General features: G+C 48.4%; 1 protein-coding gene across 1 annotated transcript in view; it reads right to left on the bottom strand.

Annotated features, from left to right (window-relative positions):
• Positions 1-15829, bottom strand: part of INSR (insulin receptor) — a 59186-nt gene that overhangs the window by 18569 nt on the left and 24788 nt on the right. Inside the window, exons 3-10 of the mRNA XM_068173800.1 lie at positions 8160-8475; positions 6059-6204; positions 5566-5710; positions 5111-5325; positions 2759-2885; positions 1901-2151; positions 1373-1540; positions 500-701 (exon numbers count right to left, since the gene is read on the bottom strand). Coding sequence (XP_068029901.1) covers positions 500-701; positions 1373-1540; positions 1901-2151; positions 2759-2885; positions 5111-5325; positions 5566-5710; positions 6059-6204; positions 8160-8475 — 1570 coding nt within the window. The remainder of the gene's footprint in view (positions 1-499; positions 702-1372; positions 1541-1900; positions 2152-2758; positions 2886-5110; positions 5326-5565; positions 5711-6058; positions 6205-8159; positions 8476-15829) is intronic.

Below are 15829 nucleotides of genomic sequence, written 5' to 3' on the forward strand. Positions count from 1 at the left end.
GTGTGCCACTCCAAACAGGACATTCACCTCCCACGGCACTCACATTCCTCATGGTATTGGAGGTATTTCCCACACTAAGTGAAGGGAGACCACAAATACCACGCCGAAGGACGAGGCTGTGGCCTGGTAAACTGCCCTTTTCCTTTCTTTTCAACTCAATGAAAAACTTGACCACAAAATTTCAAGACAGGAAAAGAAAATCGCTATTTTTGGCATCATCTGATGCCAGATGAGCTGCAGGCTGTTTGTTAAGGATTCTCACTTTATTCTTGAGCTGAGGAGAATTCAGGGACAGGAAATGAAAGCAGGAGCTTCCCAATCTGCAGGAACATCTGTGGTAGGTGCTCTGCTCTCCCCATTCCAACAGCCATATCCAGCTGGACTAGATAGGCTCATGGAAGCCTGGCAATGTGGCTGTGTCCAACCTGGTATTTTTATTTAATTCCCAATTACATTTCCCTGCCCCTGACCCCTGGACAGTCCTGTTTGACGTTCTCACCTGGGCACAAAAACCTCGTTGTGGAGATAATTCTCGAAGGTCTTGCGGAAAGCAGACTCCTCCAGCTCCTTCTGGATCTGGGAGTCTGTTTTAGGACAGGAGCAACATTCCCCACTGACATCCTCAGCTTCACTCTGATTATACTTCTGGGGGTCTTCAGATTCAAAAGGAGGAGACCATGTCCTTGAGGGCAGCTTTAATCCTGGGGACAAAACAGTTTTAGTGTCACTTGTGCCTGTCTTGGCAGAAGATGACTATCCTACAAAAAGATCCCAAACCAGTGTACACAGGATTCACGGCACATTTGGGCATCCTGTATTTCACACCCAGGGCTGAGCAGTTCCCTCTTTTCTGACAGGCCTTTCATTCAAAAATGCTGGTTTTGAAATGGAGTTTGGATGCTGCTTTATCCCAGTTCAGGTAACACAGAGCAGCAGGTGAGATTTTGGAAGTCTTCAGTGAAATTCTGTGTTCTCAAGGAATTCCAAACCAGGCACCATCTGCCTTCAAAAATTAACTTGGCCCTGAGCTCCAGCAGCACCCAAATTCTTAACTTTACTATCTCTTTATATCCACTATATCTTTATATCCATTGCTGCCATTAAACTCATGATTCAGTTTAAAAGGAGCAAGGGCAGAAGGGAGATTCCTCAATGGAAAAAACATGTGATTACTTTGTAAAAAACGTTTTTAGACCTTTTGCACATACCTTGGCAGCAGCACCTAATGTAACAGAACAGGGAGGGACTGAGCTGATTCCAGGAAAACAGTCCTGAATCCAGCAGAACTGGACCCCCAGAGCACCCCCAAGGCAAAAGCCCCAGTTCTGGGAGAGACTGAGGGAAAGGCCTGGAGGGAAAAGCACCCACTCACCTTTCAGGCAGTAATCGAGTTCATAGAGCTCACTGTCCTCTGCCTGCTGCTGCCAGTACACCAGGTAGTGTGTGATGTTCCCGTTGGGCTCCGAGGGCGGCTTCCACTTGAGGATGATTTGGGATGAGGAGTTGGAGACAGATATGGGATCTAACGGGACCGACGGAACTGCGTGGGTGGGGAAGAGACAGAGGTCACTGCGCTGCCCTGCACACCTGGCAAAGCAGGCACCAGCACAGGCAAATTTCCATTTCTGTGGGACTCAAGCATTCCCTGGCACCTAGTGGGCTCCTCCAGGCTGGGCTGGATCATCCTGGAGGTCTCTTCCAGCCTTAATGATCCTTACATGAGGCCACACAAACTGGATGGAAGAGGTGCCCATCGGCACCATCTGGAATCACACCCCTGCTTTAGGAATTCCCTCCTACCAAAGCAAGGCAGGGGGAAGTTTCCTGCATATGGGACTAGCACAGCCCCCAGGCAGACTTAGTTAGGCCTGGATTTAGCCCAGGAGGGTGCTGCACTGACCCGTGGCGTTGGTCTGCACGTAGATGATCTCGCTCTTGGCGCCGTACGTCCGCCGCTCGTCGGAGAAGGTGACCAGGGTTTTCACAAACACTGCATACTGTGTCCAGGGCTTCAGGCCCCTCAGGAGCCACCCTGGCTGCGCCTGGGCTTTGGGCTCGTTTGAGCGTGGTGGGGGGTCAACATCCACAACTGTCCAGCTGTTGGAGCCACAGGCGTCCTGGCCATCGAACTCCGTCACGTTCTGGTAGGGACTTGAGGAGAGAGAAGGCTCCAATTAACAGAATCCTCAATCAGGCTCTTAAAAACATTTCTAAAGACACACTGGAAGTTATCATCCTTTACCCTTCAGAGAAAGTAAAATTATCTCATTGTATTTATTCTGGAAGGGAGGCATTGGGAGCTTTGTCACCTGGGCCTCCAACAGCATCACAGAGCAGGATTTGTGCCACACATGACCCCAACTACTAAATCCAGACTGATTATTGTCAGCTTTATGAAAATCAGTTTGGTTACCTTGATTCTAAAAGAATCTTTCCCACCTCAAAGGGGATAAAATCCCACAGAGATAGTAGGGAGATGAGGAACTCCATGGGTCGAGTATGTCTAGAACAGCAGGAATAACTAAAGTTTGGATCGTCCTTAAACGAGGAATTGTGACTGTGCACAAGTCAGGGATCTTAATGAACGCTTTTATAGAAGTTATCGCTGGAAACTGTGTAGGAGCCACAAAATCAGAGACTACACAGCTTTGCCTACAGCAAAAGCACCCAGCAGGTTTAACATCCACCTCTGAATGCCAGCTGCTGCTGGTGGCAGCCCAGCAAGGCCAGTGATGTGTGACCTGAGGGGATCACTTACGCCTCCTTGTAGAACAGCATAAAGCCCAGGAGGTCACGGAAATCGGGGGGCCAGTAGGGCTCCCACTTCAGCAGGATCTTGTCATGAGAAGTCCTAATGGAAGAAAATTTCAGCAGTTCGTTTTCACCTGTAACAAGTGAGAAGTGACAATAGTTTTATTCATGCAGAAAAATGAAGCGTTTTGGTTTTAATTATCTTAGAAGTTTAAGATAAAGGTGAGGATGTTGGCACTGAGGAGCTGCCCAGTAAAACCTTATCTTACTTGGCAGCCATTCCTACCTCAAATCAGTGGCTGGTATCAATGCCCCCCTATGGTATGAAAATGACCCTGTAGAAGAGCTGAACTAAATTCTAAAAAGTGGGAAATCTAAAGGCAACATATTTCACAGTTTATGATGATCTGCACAGCTGAACCCAGCAATATGGTTTGCACAGAAGGCAAGAGGCCACAAAAACGAAGCAGAAGAAATTCCAGCCTTGCCCAGGAGTAGAGAGGTCCCTCTGCAAACAGGAGGGTGTCTGCAGGAGGATGGAGCTCAAGGGACATGGTATGACATGTTTTGTGCCCCCAGCCCAAGCGGCTCTGACTGAATTTGCTATTCCTGCAGTAGCTGCCACAGGAGGAAGAACATTTATTTCACTGGCACCCCATCCAGAACAAACAGGGGCGCTTTTTTTTTCCCCTTTCTATTTTTTTTTTAGTAAACAGGATGCTGCCAGTGTGAAAGCTGAGCTTGAAATGTAAAAGCAAACAAAAAGCCAAACAACCTGGCAAGCTGTGGTTTGAGGTGGGGGTGGCACAGACACCAGCTCAGCAGGGTGAGGGTAAAGCTGGCAAAGAGAAATGCAACTGTCTCCTCCAGCTGCCTTCACACCAAACACCAGCCCAGGAGCCACAGGCAGAGCTGGATCTACCCAAATTCAGGTTCATCCCCAATGTGGGAAGAGTTTTTCAGCGTCCCATGGGAGGAGATGAACTTTACAGACAGCTGATTCCTTGTGCTCCTTCCCTCTGCCCAGGCTGGAGCTGTGGTGCCCCAGAGGCTCCGTGTGTGTTTTTCACTGGTCCTGCCAGGTTTCAGGTCACAGCCATTGCATTCCCCTCTCCCACTGTGCTGGCCTGGCTGCCTGTGTTGATATGTGGGAAACCAGACCAGGAAACTGAGTCAACTGAAAGATCTTCACTTTTTAGGTCTGTTCACAAACAGCTACATCAGCTAGGGGCAATGAAGACAGCACCAGAGATCAGGAATGTTTCGGGTGGGAAAGGACCTTGGCCTCTTCTGTCACCAACAGCAGAGGGACAGTGAAGCCACAGGATGACCCAAGCTGCCCTTGGGTTGTGAGCCAGGAGCTGAAATCCCAGTTTAGTCAATGCTGGGCTCTTTTGGTGGCAATACCTGCCCGAGCATCTCCCAGGATCACAACACAACTGCTGGAATACTGCATGGATGGGTCACTGCCTCTGCCCCCATGTCATCTGTCCTTCACAGAATATCCTGAGTTGCAAGGGGCCCATGACCACCTGCACGTGCTCCTGTTCCTGTGTGCAGGTGAACCTCTGTGGGGCTGAGCAATGAATCAGAGCAGAGAGATGCCACCAGCTCAGAACAAAGCTGGGTTTTCCCAGCCCCTGATTACTTCCACAATCTGGCTCACCACACAGCCCTGGTACAAACAGGCAAAGGGGATTGTTGGTGGCACAGAAAGGGAACAAAAAACAGGACTGGGGGTGCAGGAGGACTGCATTTATTGCAGTATTGCTGCCAAAATAAGTGTCTGCAGAATCCCATCTACAGCAGCACAACTTCAAAGCCCACCCTGTGCTGTTTGCTGACACCGGAGCTGTCTGATTGCTGCTCCTGAAGAAAGCTGTTGGGTGAAAAACCTCAGAGAGGCACTGGAAAAATTGTTGGAAAATTTCCTCTGCCTGTTGTCATGGCAATTGCCTCACGTGGCTGCAGGGATGGGTGGAAATCCTGTTTCTCCCGTGTTTATTCCGTGTCACCTCATGACATGGGAAAAGCAGATTATGACTATTAATTAGCAGTAAAACAAAGTCCCAGCCTGGGCTGAGGTTACCTTGTGCTGAACAATAAATACACTCCCAGCCCCAAAGACCTCCCAGGGTTTTGTGGGACCAAGGCTGCCAGAGGGAGATCCCGTGGGGACTTTTACTCATGGCACAGTGACAGTGGGTGCACAGGCAAGGGCCACATCTGCTGCTTCACCTAAGGGACAAGGACAGGCCGTGGAAAAACATCATGGCATGGGCTGGGAGAAAGAGGAGCATGAGGAGAGCAAGGCAGAGGGAGAGGAAAGGGAAGCAAGGCTGTGCTCTGAGACTCTTACACGAGGCCTGATCCCCGTTGGTCTTCAGGGCTATGTCATTCCTCTCCTGACGCCCCTTAGTCCCAGAGATCTCTTCCATCTTGTGGATTTCTGACAAGCACAGCTTGGGATTGTAGTGGAAGAAGAGTTTGCCCCGTGCAATAGTGAGGTTGTGTTTGCTCCAGTCCCAGAGCTGGCGAAGATTCTGGTTGTCCAAGGCATAAAAAGAATAATTCCTGAAAGCAGAAGAATGAAAACGTGGGTTGGGAGGGGATGCATGAAAAACTCTTTTTGCACTAATCCAGGCACCAAAGAAAAATGAATGTAAATTGTCTGCCCTGGTAGGGCACAAGCCATGGGCAGAGGAACATTTAAAAACAACTTGGGAATTGTTTCCCAATACAAATCACCCTGATAGAGCTGGCACTCCTTGTACTTCAAAGCATTCAAATAAAGCAACTTTTGGGAGAACTCACCCAGCTTCGAGTGTCTCTCCCCTGATCAGATGGAGTTTCCGAAAAAAAGAAAGAGAAACCAAGGCGTAAGAGCGGCGGATTTTTAGGTAACCTGAGATTTCTTCTATCAAGCCAAGGTTTGCTTCCAGCTCAGCCGCTATGTTATCTACGGAGAGGAAAACATTGGGAAGAGCTTTCTGGTATCACAGAGAGAAACACCCACACATCACATTAATGTTAAACAATTAATAGTAATATTCAACAATTAACATTAATATTAAACAATTAAAGCCCAAACATTAACATTAAGCAATTTCTTTATGCTAATTCACAAGAAGTGGCAAAAATCAATTAACAAGAAGACATCAAATGAAAGCCTTTGCTTTGTGCTGGTTTCTCTGGGTCCCTCTAAGGCTGAGGGTGGTCAGAGGCAAGGGAAGAGCCCCGGCTGAGGGCAGTGGGCTTTCCCTGGCTGCCAGCCCGTGCTGCCCACTGCCCAGCTGTGCCCACTTACTTCCCCCACGGATGTTGATGACCAGGCTGCCGTTCACCACCGTGCAGCCCCGCAGCTCCTGCGCCGACGTCACCGAGTCGATGGTCTTCTCCTTGCCAAAGTCACACACCTTGGGGCACGGCCCCGCGCAGGGCGTGCAGTGCAGGCTGCAAAACAGCACAGGAGGGGTGCAGGGGTCAGGCAGGATGGCCCCAGCAGGGCCCAAAAGCAGAGTGATGAATCTGAAGTGATGGTATGTCGTGGGGTTTGCTTTTTAGCAACTCCAAAGAGAGTCACAGAATCATGGAATGGGTTGGAAGGGACCTTAAAGCTCATCCCATTATCCCATTCCAACCCCTTTCCACACCTTGCACTGGACCAGGTTGCTCCAAGCCCCATCCAAGCTGGCCTTGAAAATAACTGCTGATAAATTTAAATGGTCTTAAACTGTCACTTCCACACTTCAAACATGAACCATTCCATCCCTCCCTACAAAACAAAATGAAGTGACCTGAATTACTGTGAAGAGGAAACTGGCCACGACCCTGCCCAGTGCTCTCCATCCCAGGGCTTTCAAGATAACTAACCCCAGCCCGGGATCCATCTCAAGATCATTAACCAAACGTGTAACTGCTGAGCGGAGAGCTGGCCCTGCGTGTTGAGGACTGCACACAATGTTGCTTTAAAAAAAGGCAAGAATGTGCTTTGTGCTCTGGGGAAATACTGCTTAAATAGCATGAGCTGATGGCTTGCCCTGGTCACACCACCACAAGAATGTGATCCCAACTAGTTCAGAGGAAGAAATGCTCTAGGAAAAGCAGGGAGCAGAGTGTGAGGTCCCTGGCAGCAGCCAGGAACAGCACAGGAGAGGCCACGGGGACGTTGCACAAGCAGCACAGTTACTTTGGGGGCTGCATGTTGGTTCTTCGGGAAAGCAAAACAGGAAATGGCAGAAAAAGTCCTGTTAAGAGTGAATTCCCTGAAATTATTATGGCAGGAGCAAATACATGCAAGCACAAAGTGACCAATATTCATAGGAAATCTGACTCACCACGGTACAGAATGGTAATGCAGGATAAACAACCAAGTTTTCAGTGATAAACAGCTCAGCACCATAAATTATTTAATTCCTTTGTCAAAACCCCCTGGGAATAGACAGAATGGCTGTTCCCTGCTTTGATTCGTGCTACACTTGTTTGTTACACTGTGCGTTTGTGTCTGGCACAGCTTGAACCTGCTCAATGAAAGTAATTACAGGGATGAGGGACAGAGATTCTGAGAACAAGCACTCCGAGGACGCTGCGCTCTCTTCATTAGCCACGACCTCTCCCTGCCGTGCTTTTCCAGCCCGGTTCCCTGCCCTGAGGCTGCTCCAGAGGGGAGGGAACAGGGCTGCTAAAGCCTCTCCACTGCCCACCTCCCTCCTCCCACGCCTCACAAGGAGACCCTTCCAGCTCCTGGATGCTCTTCCTCGTCCTCTCTCCATCTCCCTTTCCCACTTTTTCCAAACTCGACAGGAAGCAAGGGAAGAATAAACTACCAGCCCATGGCAGGGAGAGCTTTTAATGGCTTGAATTAGCAAGGTATTAGTTTGTAAATCATATTAAAGCAGACCAGGTGATTGCTCCAACGCTGGAAACTCCTCTTTATTGTAAATGCAGGTGAAGCCGGTGGGAATGATGATGTCTGACTTTAGTTCAGAAGGCTGAATGATTTCTTTATTATAACTAAACTATAATGCACTACTTAAAGGAGATACTAAAACTACATACCTACTTTTTCTAACTACCATATCTAACTCCCTAACAACTCGTGCCCCTCTCTGAGAGTGCAGCCACAGGTGGGTTGGATTGGCCATCAGCTCAAACAATCCTCACCAGAATCCAACCAAGCAACCACCCCAGCTAAACAATTCCCCAAACACATTCCACATGGGAAAAACAAGGAGCAGAAATAGAAATTGTTTTCTCTTTCTTTCTTCTATGTTCCTCTATGACAAAATCCTGAGAAAAGGATGTGCCTGCCACACCTCCTGGTCTTGACACAGCACTCAAACCCCATGTCCAAGGAGGAGAAAAGCCCAGCCCAGCCCCAGTTTTACCCCTGCAGCCCAGGTACTCACTTGCTGGAGTTCATGATGTAGCCCGAGGGGCACTCGTGCACACACTCGTTGTTGTGGATGACGTGGCAGCCCGACTCCCGGGCGTTCTTGCACTTGTTGTGCAGCTCCTGGCAGAAGCTGAAGGTGACGCAGCGCCAGCCCTCGAAGCGGTAGTGGCCAGGGGGACAGTTCTCCACGCACCTCCCGTCCAGGTAGAAGTTGCGACAGGCCACGCACCTGTCGGGGTCGTTGGGCTCCGCGCAGTCCCCCAGGCACTCGCTGTGGCAGCACTGCCCGTCCGCCGTGCAGCCCTGAGACTTGCAGGCAGGGGGACAGACTGAGGAGAAACACCAGAGGCAGGTGAGTGTCACTGAGAGCCCGGCCACGTGTGACCCTGAGAGCTTACGAGAGGTGACACCTGGTCCTGCTCGTCCTGGGAGCTTCCTGCGCGAAGGGGCAACCATGGAGCATCTGCCTCATCTCCAGTTTTCAGTGCAAATTCTGCCTCATCTCCAGTTTTCAGTGCAAATTCTGCCTCATCTCCAGTTTTCAGTGCAAATTCTGCCTCATCTCCACTTGTCAGTGTAAATTCTGCCTCATCTCCAGTTTTCAGTGTAAATTCTGCCTCCTCTCCACTTGTCAGTGTAAATTCTGCCTCATCTCCAGTTTTCAGTGCAAATTCTGCCTCATCTCCAGTTTTCAGTGTAAATTCTGCCTCCTCTCCACTTGTCAGTGCAAATTCTGCCTCATCTCCAGTTTTCAGTGCAAATTCTGCCTCATCTCCAGTTTTCAGTGCAAATTCTGCCTCCTCTCCACTTGTCAGAGCAAATTCTGCCTCATCTCCAGTTTTCAGTGCAAATTCTGCCTCATCTCCAGTTTTCAGTGCAAATTCTGCCTCATCTCCAGTTTTCAGTGCAAATTCTGCCTCATCTCCACTTGTCAGTGTAAATTCTGCCTCATCTCCAGTTTTCAGTGTAAATTCTGCTTCATCTCCAGTTTTCAGTGTAAATTCTGCCTCATCTCCAGTTTTCAGTGTAAATTCTGCCTCCTCTCCACTTGTCAGAGCAAATTCTGCCTCATCTCCACTTGTCAGTGTAAATTCTGCCTCATCTCCAGTTTTCAGTGTAAATTCTGCTTCATCTCCAGTTTTCAGTGTAAATTCTGCCTCATCTCCAGTTTTCAGTGTAAATTCTGCTTCATCTCCAGTTTTCAGTGCAAATTCTGCCTCATCTCCAGTTTTCAGTGCAAATTCTGCCTCATCTCCAGTTTTCAGTGCAAATTCTGCCTCATCTCCAGTTTTCAGTGTAAATTCTGCCTCATCTCCACCTTTCAGTGTAAATTCTGCCTCATCTCCACCTTTCAGTGCAAATTCTGCCTCATCTCCAGTTTTCAGTGTAAATTCTGCCTCCTCTCCACTTGTCAGTGCAAATTCTGTCTCATCTCCAGTTTTCAGTGCAAATTCTGCCTCATCTCCACCTTTCAGTGTAAATTCTGCCTCATCTCCACCTTTCAGTGTAAATTCTGCCTCATCTCCACTTCTCAGTGCAAATTCTGCCTCATCTCCACCTTTCAGTGTAAATTCTGCCTCATCTCCACTTGTCAGTGCAAATTCTGCCTCATCTCCACTTCTCAGTGCAAATTCTGCCTCATCTCCACCTTTCAGTGTAAATTCCACATTTCAAGAACATTTTTGAAGAGTCTTATCATTCATCCTCACAACTCATCAATGCTCATCTTCAAAAGAAAACTGAGCTTTCCTGCTCCCTCAGTCCAGCACTAATGGTGGCTCTGGTGTCATTTCTGAAGCTCAGGAGTGATGAGACTCCACACCAAGAGCTTCCCAGCCTGGCACAGCCAGTTTCAGCCAGAAGATTCTCAGTTTAAACTGTTTCTCAGTTTAAAAAACTCCGTTTCAACTGTTTCTCCATTTAAAAACCTTAAGTTTCCTACAGCAGTACTGCAAATAACACGTGTCCAGCAGCACTTTTACACAACCCTTCATCTTTATCAGGATTTGCTTCCCATCTGTCTATCACCCTGTCCCTGGTTTCCTGGAGGAAGCCCTGGCACCAGCACGAGCTCTTCAGTGGCTCTCCCAACAAGTCCACAAAGAAGGGCGCCCACGAGTGTTGTTGCTCGAGGTTTTTATGGTTTTCTTTTTAATTACTCATTACTTAGCACCCCACAACACCTTTAACGGGCGGTTTGGGCTTTGAACTCAAAACCAAGCAGAGTAAACACCATGAGTAACTCAGGGAGGAGCAGGAGGGCAGGAGGAACAAACCCAGGGAAGCTGCAGGGGGAAGGTCAGTCCTGCCCCTCAGCATCTCCACACTCCTGAGAGGTTCAATCGAGGCTGAAACGATCAAACCCAGCTCTGCAATCCAGAACACACCGCAGAACTTCACATCAGGAAAGAGAACAGAGCTGAAACCAGCACTCCAAGAGCCAACACCAACGCAAGCAGGGCTTCAGGAGCAGAAGAAGGGCTTTAGATGGGGGACAGGGACCTGGATTTAACCTCACAGCCTTTGAGATCCAGCTGTGAATTGCCAAGACACAGATCAAGGCACCCCTTGTCCTCACCAAACCAGAGTGTGCTGTCTGAGGGAACACCTGAGCAGCTCCTGATGTCCTGCCTGAGCCCCCTTGGTGAAGGGAGACAGCAATAAATCTTGAATTAACACCATCTGCCTCAGCATTTCCCCAGCTTTCTGTCCAATACTCAGTGCCCAGGCAGAAGGGGCTTTATTAATTTGTTTATTATTTATTTTATCCTGACACAGCAATGTCCAGAGGTCTGAACTCTGGTTAAGGCACCTGAGCAGACCAGCAGTGGAATGCTGGTCAAGTTTTATCCAGCCAAAGGAGCAGCATGTGGGATCCACAGCACAACATATTTGGATGATCCAACCCCCAGCTGTGTTAGGAAGAAAATCCCCCTCCGCCCCATGTTAGGAGATTGCAGAATTAAGTGTGTTAAAGCTGTTAATGCCATTCTTGGAATAAGCAGGACTAGATGAGGTAGTAAAGATGAGCAACTTCTGGCCTGCTCCAGCCTGATAAATCCCTTGAAAAAATATGAAGTGGATAAAGCTGAAATTCTACCACAAGGACAATTTAATCTCAAATATCTTACTGCTTCCTTCAGTGCAGGTGTTTTCTCTGTGCATCACTCATCCATTACAAAAAGCACAGGAATGTGTTTCAAATTAATTTCCTCTCCATCTTTTTGCCCTTTTCTAGCAACAGGTCTTACTTTGTGAACCTGTCACAAATAGTACTTGATTGAAATGCAATGGCCAAATAGCAGCAACCTGCAGGTAACACCTGGCATTAGACTAAATATAAAATGGGAAGCTTGCTTTAAAAGCCAGGTTATACATGGATGTTTTAAATGGTTATACAGAGATGAGCACAGTCTAGCAACAGGTGTCCTGGCTGCAGTTTATTAGAAATATTTGCAACAGAAAATTCCAGAATTTAGTCCAAAGCACTATCAAACGTACTAATTCCAGCCTGGAATATCAAGGTTTATGAGCAGGGGGAAAGCCTGGGCAGTTTCTCCCACACCTCCCCTGAGACAGAGATGTCCTGCAAGGAATCCTGCCCTGGCTGCTTCCTCCCTGGAGCGGGGTCAGCTTCCAGCTGGGAAGCAAAGCACTGAAGCCAATGCAGGAATGGTTTGTGGGAGCTGGAGGGCGAGTGCTCCCAGCACAATTCCCAGCGTTCCTCACCAGCATTTCCTCACAAAGGGACTTTTCCCCTGCCTCTTTCATGCTCAAGAACTACAAAGTTTAAAGTATCCAAAAGACAGCATTTGTTTTCCAAGGAGCAGCCAGGTAACTGGGAAAAGCCAGCCCTCATGCAAAGCACCCGGTGACACATGGCACCTACTTAACATTCTGTCACACAATATTTTTATTTAATTTGTTATGGAAACTAAGCTTCAAAGCCCTGTGCTTATTTACACATTTTGAACTCAGCTGCAAGTATTCACAGGGCAGAAACCGCCGAAAGTCCTCACTCCAAAGGTTTTCAGAAGATACAATTAAACTATTTTTAAACGTTCTTAACGTTTCTCTTTTTCCTGTTCCACCAGCTTTTGATGCCTCAAAGACAGCTCGAAGAAAGCAAAGCACCCAAGGCAACAGCTCTTTTTCCATTAAGCACTCAAGACCAGAAATTCAATCACCATTTTGTGCAAATCCTCATTACCCAAGATCCTGGACAGATGTCATGACATTATCAAAGTCTGCATGCTAGAGAGCACCTCAAGTCGTGTAAAACCTCTCCAGAGTATCTTCACTACGGCTTCTTAGAACTGTTACTCCAGGTTATGTCACTCAGATGGGCAAGAAACACGGGTTTTGTTTGGGTTTTTTGCTGCCATGTTGTGCTTTCACTGCAGGTCAACACTGAATAGGTTTGTGCACCTCATTACCGTTCTCCACCAAGGTCTGCAGACCCCAGTAATTGCCATGGCACACAGAGATTTGCCTTTTTGCACAAAAAAATTGGCTCCCCAGGAAATGGTCCCGACCCCAAGGCTGCCAGAGCTCCAGGAGTGTTCGGGCACCTCTCCCAGGGATGCTCAGGGTGGGATTTTTGGGGTGTCTGCACTCGAGGATCTTTGTGGGTCCCTCCCAGCTCAGGATATTCTGTGACTCTAAGGTGGCCTTTTGGGAGCTCTGGCATGTGGGGAGGCTCAGGGGAGGTTTAACCACAGCCCCCAACCTCTGCTTAAGGCTGTGGGAGACTTTGGACAATCAGGGAAAAAATCAACTCCCCCATTCCTCACAGAAAGTCCAAAGGGAACTCCACAAGCCCAAGCAAGGGGACAAAGGAAGAGCTGTTCTGGGTAGGGGCAGAAGCCACAAAAAGCGCTGTGGGGCCACGGACCAGGACAAAGCTGCCCAGCACAGCCACGACACCTCCTCACCACATCTGTAGGAACTGGGTGTTTAAAACCCCTGTTCCAAAGCCGACCAAGAGCCTGACATGCCCAAACCCCTGGAGAAACACAGCGACACGAGGGGCTCCAACCTGTCGCTCCAGGGGCGAATAAATATTTAACTCGCTGCTAGCGTGGCTCCCAGGACTGGGGGAACAATGCCTTTTCCAAACCTTTCTGATTAGAGATTCAAGCGGACATTTCTTCGTGCTGCTGGGGCCCAGCTGGGGGGGACAGGCGGCCGCAGAGTCAGCGCAAAGGAATTTCTACCTCCGGATCGCTCCGTGTTCCAGCACTTCCCCGTGCTCCAGGTGGAAACAACACTCACTGAGCCTGTAAACACATTCCCGAGCCAGCACAGGTAACCAGGTATTTAACAGGCAAGTCAATTAAGCGTTAAACTGTTAAAAACTTCGGTGTTTGGTCTTTTTTCTTGTTTTCTGTTAATAAAATGGTGAATTGTCCGAAAAAGAGGGAAAAAAACACCATTCAGGATAAGTTTTGCTGTTCCTTTGGGATTCTCTGCCACTGGGCGGGTTTTAATAGGAAAATCCTGGGTGAGCTGAAGTGGGTGTTCACACAGGTTTGGGTTGGGTAAGAGGAACACGGGTCATTAAGGACAAATTCTGAACCACACACATAAACATCAAGATGCTGCACATGTGCTGTCCAGGCACCACATGGGTTTGGGACTGACTTGTTGTGAATTTAGGTCATTTATTTAGAGTGGATGGGGGTCAGCGGAGGCAACCTGGGCCACCACGGGTGTCCAGCGGCCGAGCCGGCGGCGAGCAGCAAACTCTCCTCGCACCACCAGCTCCTCTCCCCTGGCTTACACAAACTCTATTTTGATTACGGACAAGGCAGTTAGGAGGCTCCAGATCCAACGGAGTCCAGGACACAAAACAACTGCGGCAGGAGAACCGCCCTCAACCTCAGCCAATGCATTTGCTGCCTGCGCAGGGGAGGCATCCAACCCAACCGCTCCGCTATCTGCACAAGGCAAACAGCCTTAACCCTGCCAGCTCCCCAGCCAGCCCTGGCCTCCCACCACCACCCAGAAACATCACCAGCCTAATGCAATTTAATGCCATTTAATGCAGCTGAAGGGCTGCCGTGGGTTTTGCGGCGTTTAATTGGCGCGGGGTGTTTATAAGCTGGAGGGGAAGGCAGGAGGGAGCCGGCACGAAGGCGGCGTTGCCACGGCTGAAAAGGGCTTGTTTTGGCCAAAAAGGGCTTGTTTTGGCCGTGCCACGGCTGCCCTGGTGCCAGGGCTGGGCTGGTGTCATGTTAGATGACGGGCACACGCACAGAAGCCAAAGGCAGAGCCCCACAGAAACAGGATCGCAGCGCCCTGCACGCCCCTGTGGCTTTTCTTCCCCTCTTACTGTAAATGGCTGTGAGATGTGACTTATAAATTTATCCCCACACACATCGAGTCCTGCTTGAGTTTCGGCTGCAGAGGGAACTGTAATTTCATTTCCTAACGGTACAGTCCCGGCAATGACCTCCGCAGCAATGGGTTCTTGTGGTTCTAAACAAAAACAGAACCAACAAGGAAAGGAAAAAAAAAAATAAAAAGGAAACCCAAGGACTAATCACCCCCGGCAGCAACTCGTCAGTGTGTTGCAAGCATGTGATCTTAATTTAGTACTACAGAGCCTGGGCTTGTTTCCTGCTGCAAGTGCTGAGCAGCACCGCTGCTATGGAAATCCATATGGGTCTCACTCCTTACAAAATCATGTAGGAAATCCTGTTCTACATACACAGTATTTTTTACTCGACAGCTTTTGCTCTTTCACTCATTCTCTTCCAGTCAAGAAGATCCCTAATTCAGGCAGGTGTTAAGTGCCATTTGTCCTATAAAGATATTTTTTATCCCTAAACCTATTTTTAATTTTTTCACTCATGATCATCTACTTTCCTGTGAGCATTTATTTGATCTGAACACATCAAGACAACACCTAATCCCAGTGCACTAACATATCAATAGGCTGAAAACAGCTACTAAATTAAGCAAAACTGTGTCTGGTGAAGACTAAGTAAAAAATAAATCTAAAACCCACAGTAGAGTGGGTGGACAAGAAAACCAGTGGACTGCAAACCCCAATGCAATGTGGCTTATTCATTCAATTATTTCCTCATGTCACAGAGGCCAAAGAGGCAGAAACCTAAACCCCAAACCCCACCAGCAGCAGAAACGTGCCTGGGAGGGACAGGGCTGGAGAGCTCCAGTGGACTGTAAAAAGCACAAGGACTTTTGATCGCCTTGGTGACAAACAACAGCAGCTCCCCCAGCCCTTCCTGAACCTACAAAATAAATGGAGTAACTAGAAGAAAACAAAAAATAGGAAGCTAACATGGTGATACCAAAATCCCACCGGCAACGCCCGGCGTTGGCCGCACTGGTCAAGCAAAATTCAGGAAATAATCACGAGATGCTCAAGCAAACTTCATCTCACTTATTCCCAGAGCTCAGCTGCTCTAACAACACTCATCCCTTCCTGTTCCCTAAAGACAACCACGGAACAACCCTTCCAAAAGGCATCGACTCAAGGGCTGTAACCCACAACAAAGGGCTGCAGTTCTCAGCACCAGCTCGGGAAGGAGCAAGTGCCAAATAAATCCCAGATTTTACAATCAGCACTAAAATAAAGTGTTATTTATAAAATAAGATATTACAGTACATAATGCCATGACCCCTCTGAACTGTGAGCTGGGAACGTTAGGAGGTCTG

Source organism: Anomalospiza imberbis, chromosome 27 (assembly GCF_031753505.1).
Source record: "Anomalospiza imberbis isolate Cuckoo-Finch-1a 21T00152 chromosome 27, ASM3175350v1, whole genome shotgun sequence".
NCBI lineage: Eukaryota > Metazoa > Chordata > Aves > Passeriformes > Viduidae > Anomalospiza > Anomalospiza imberbis.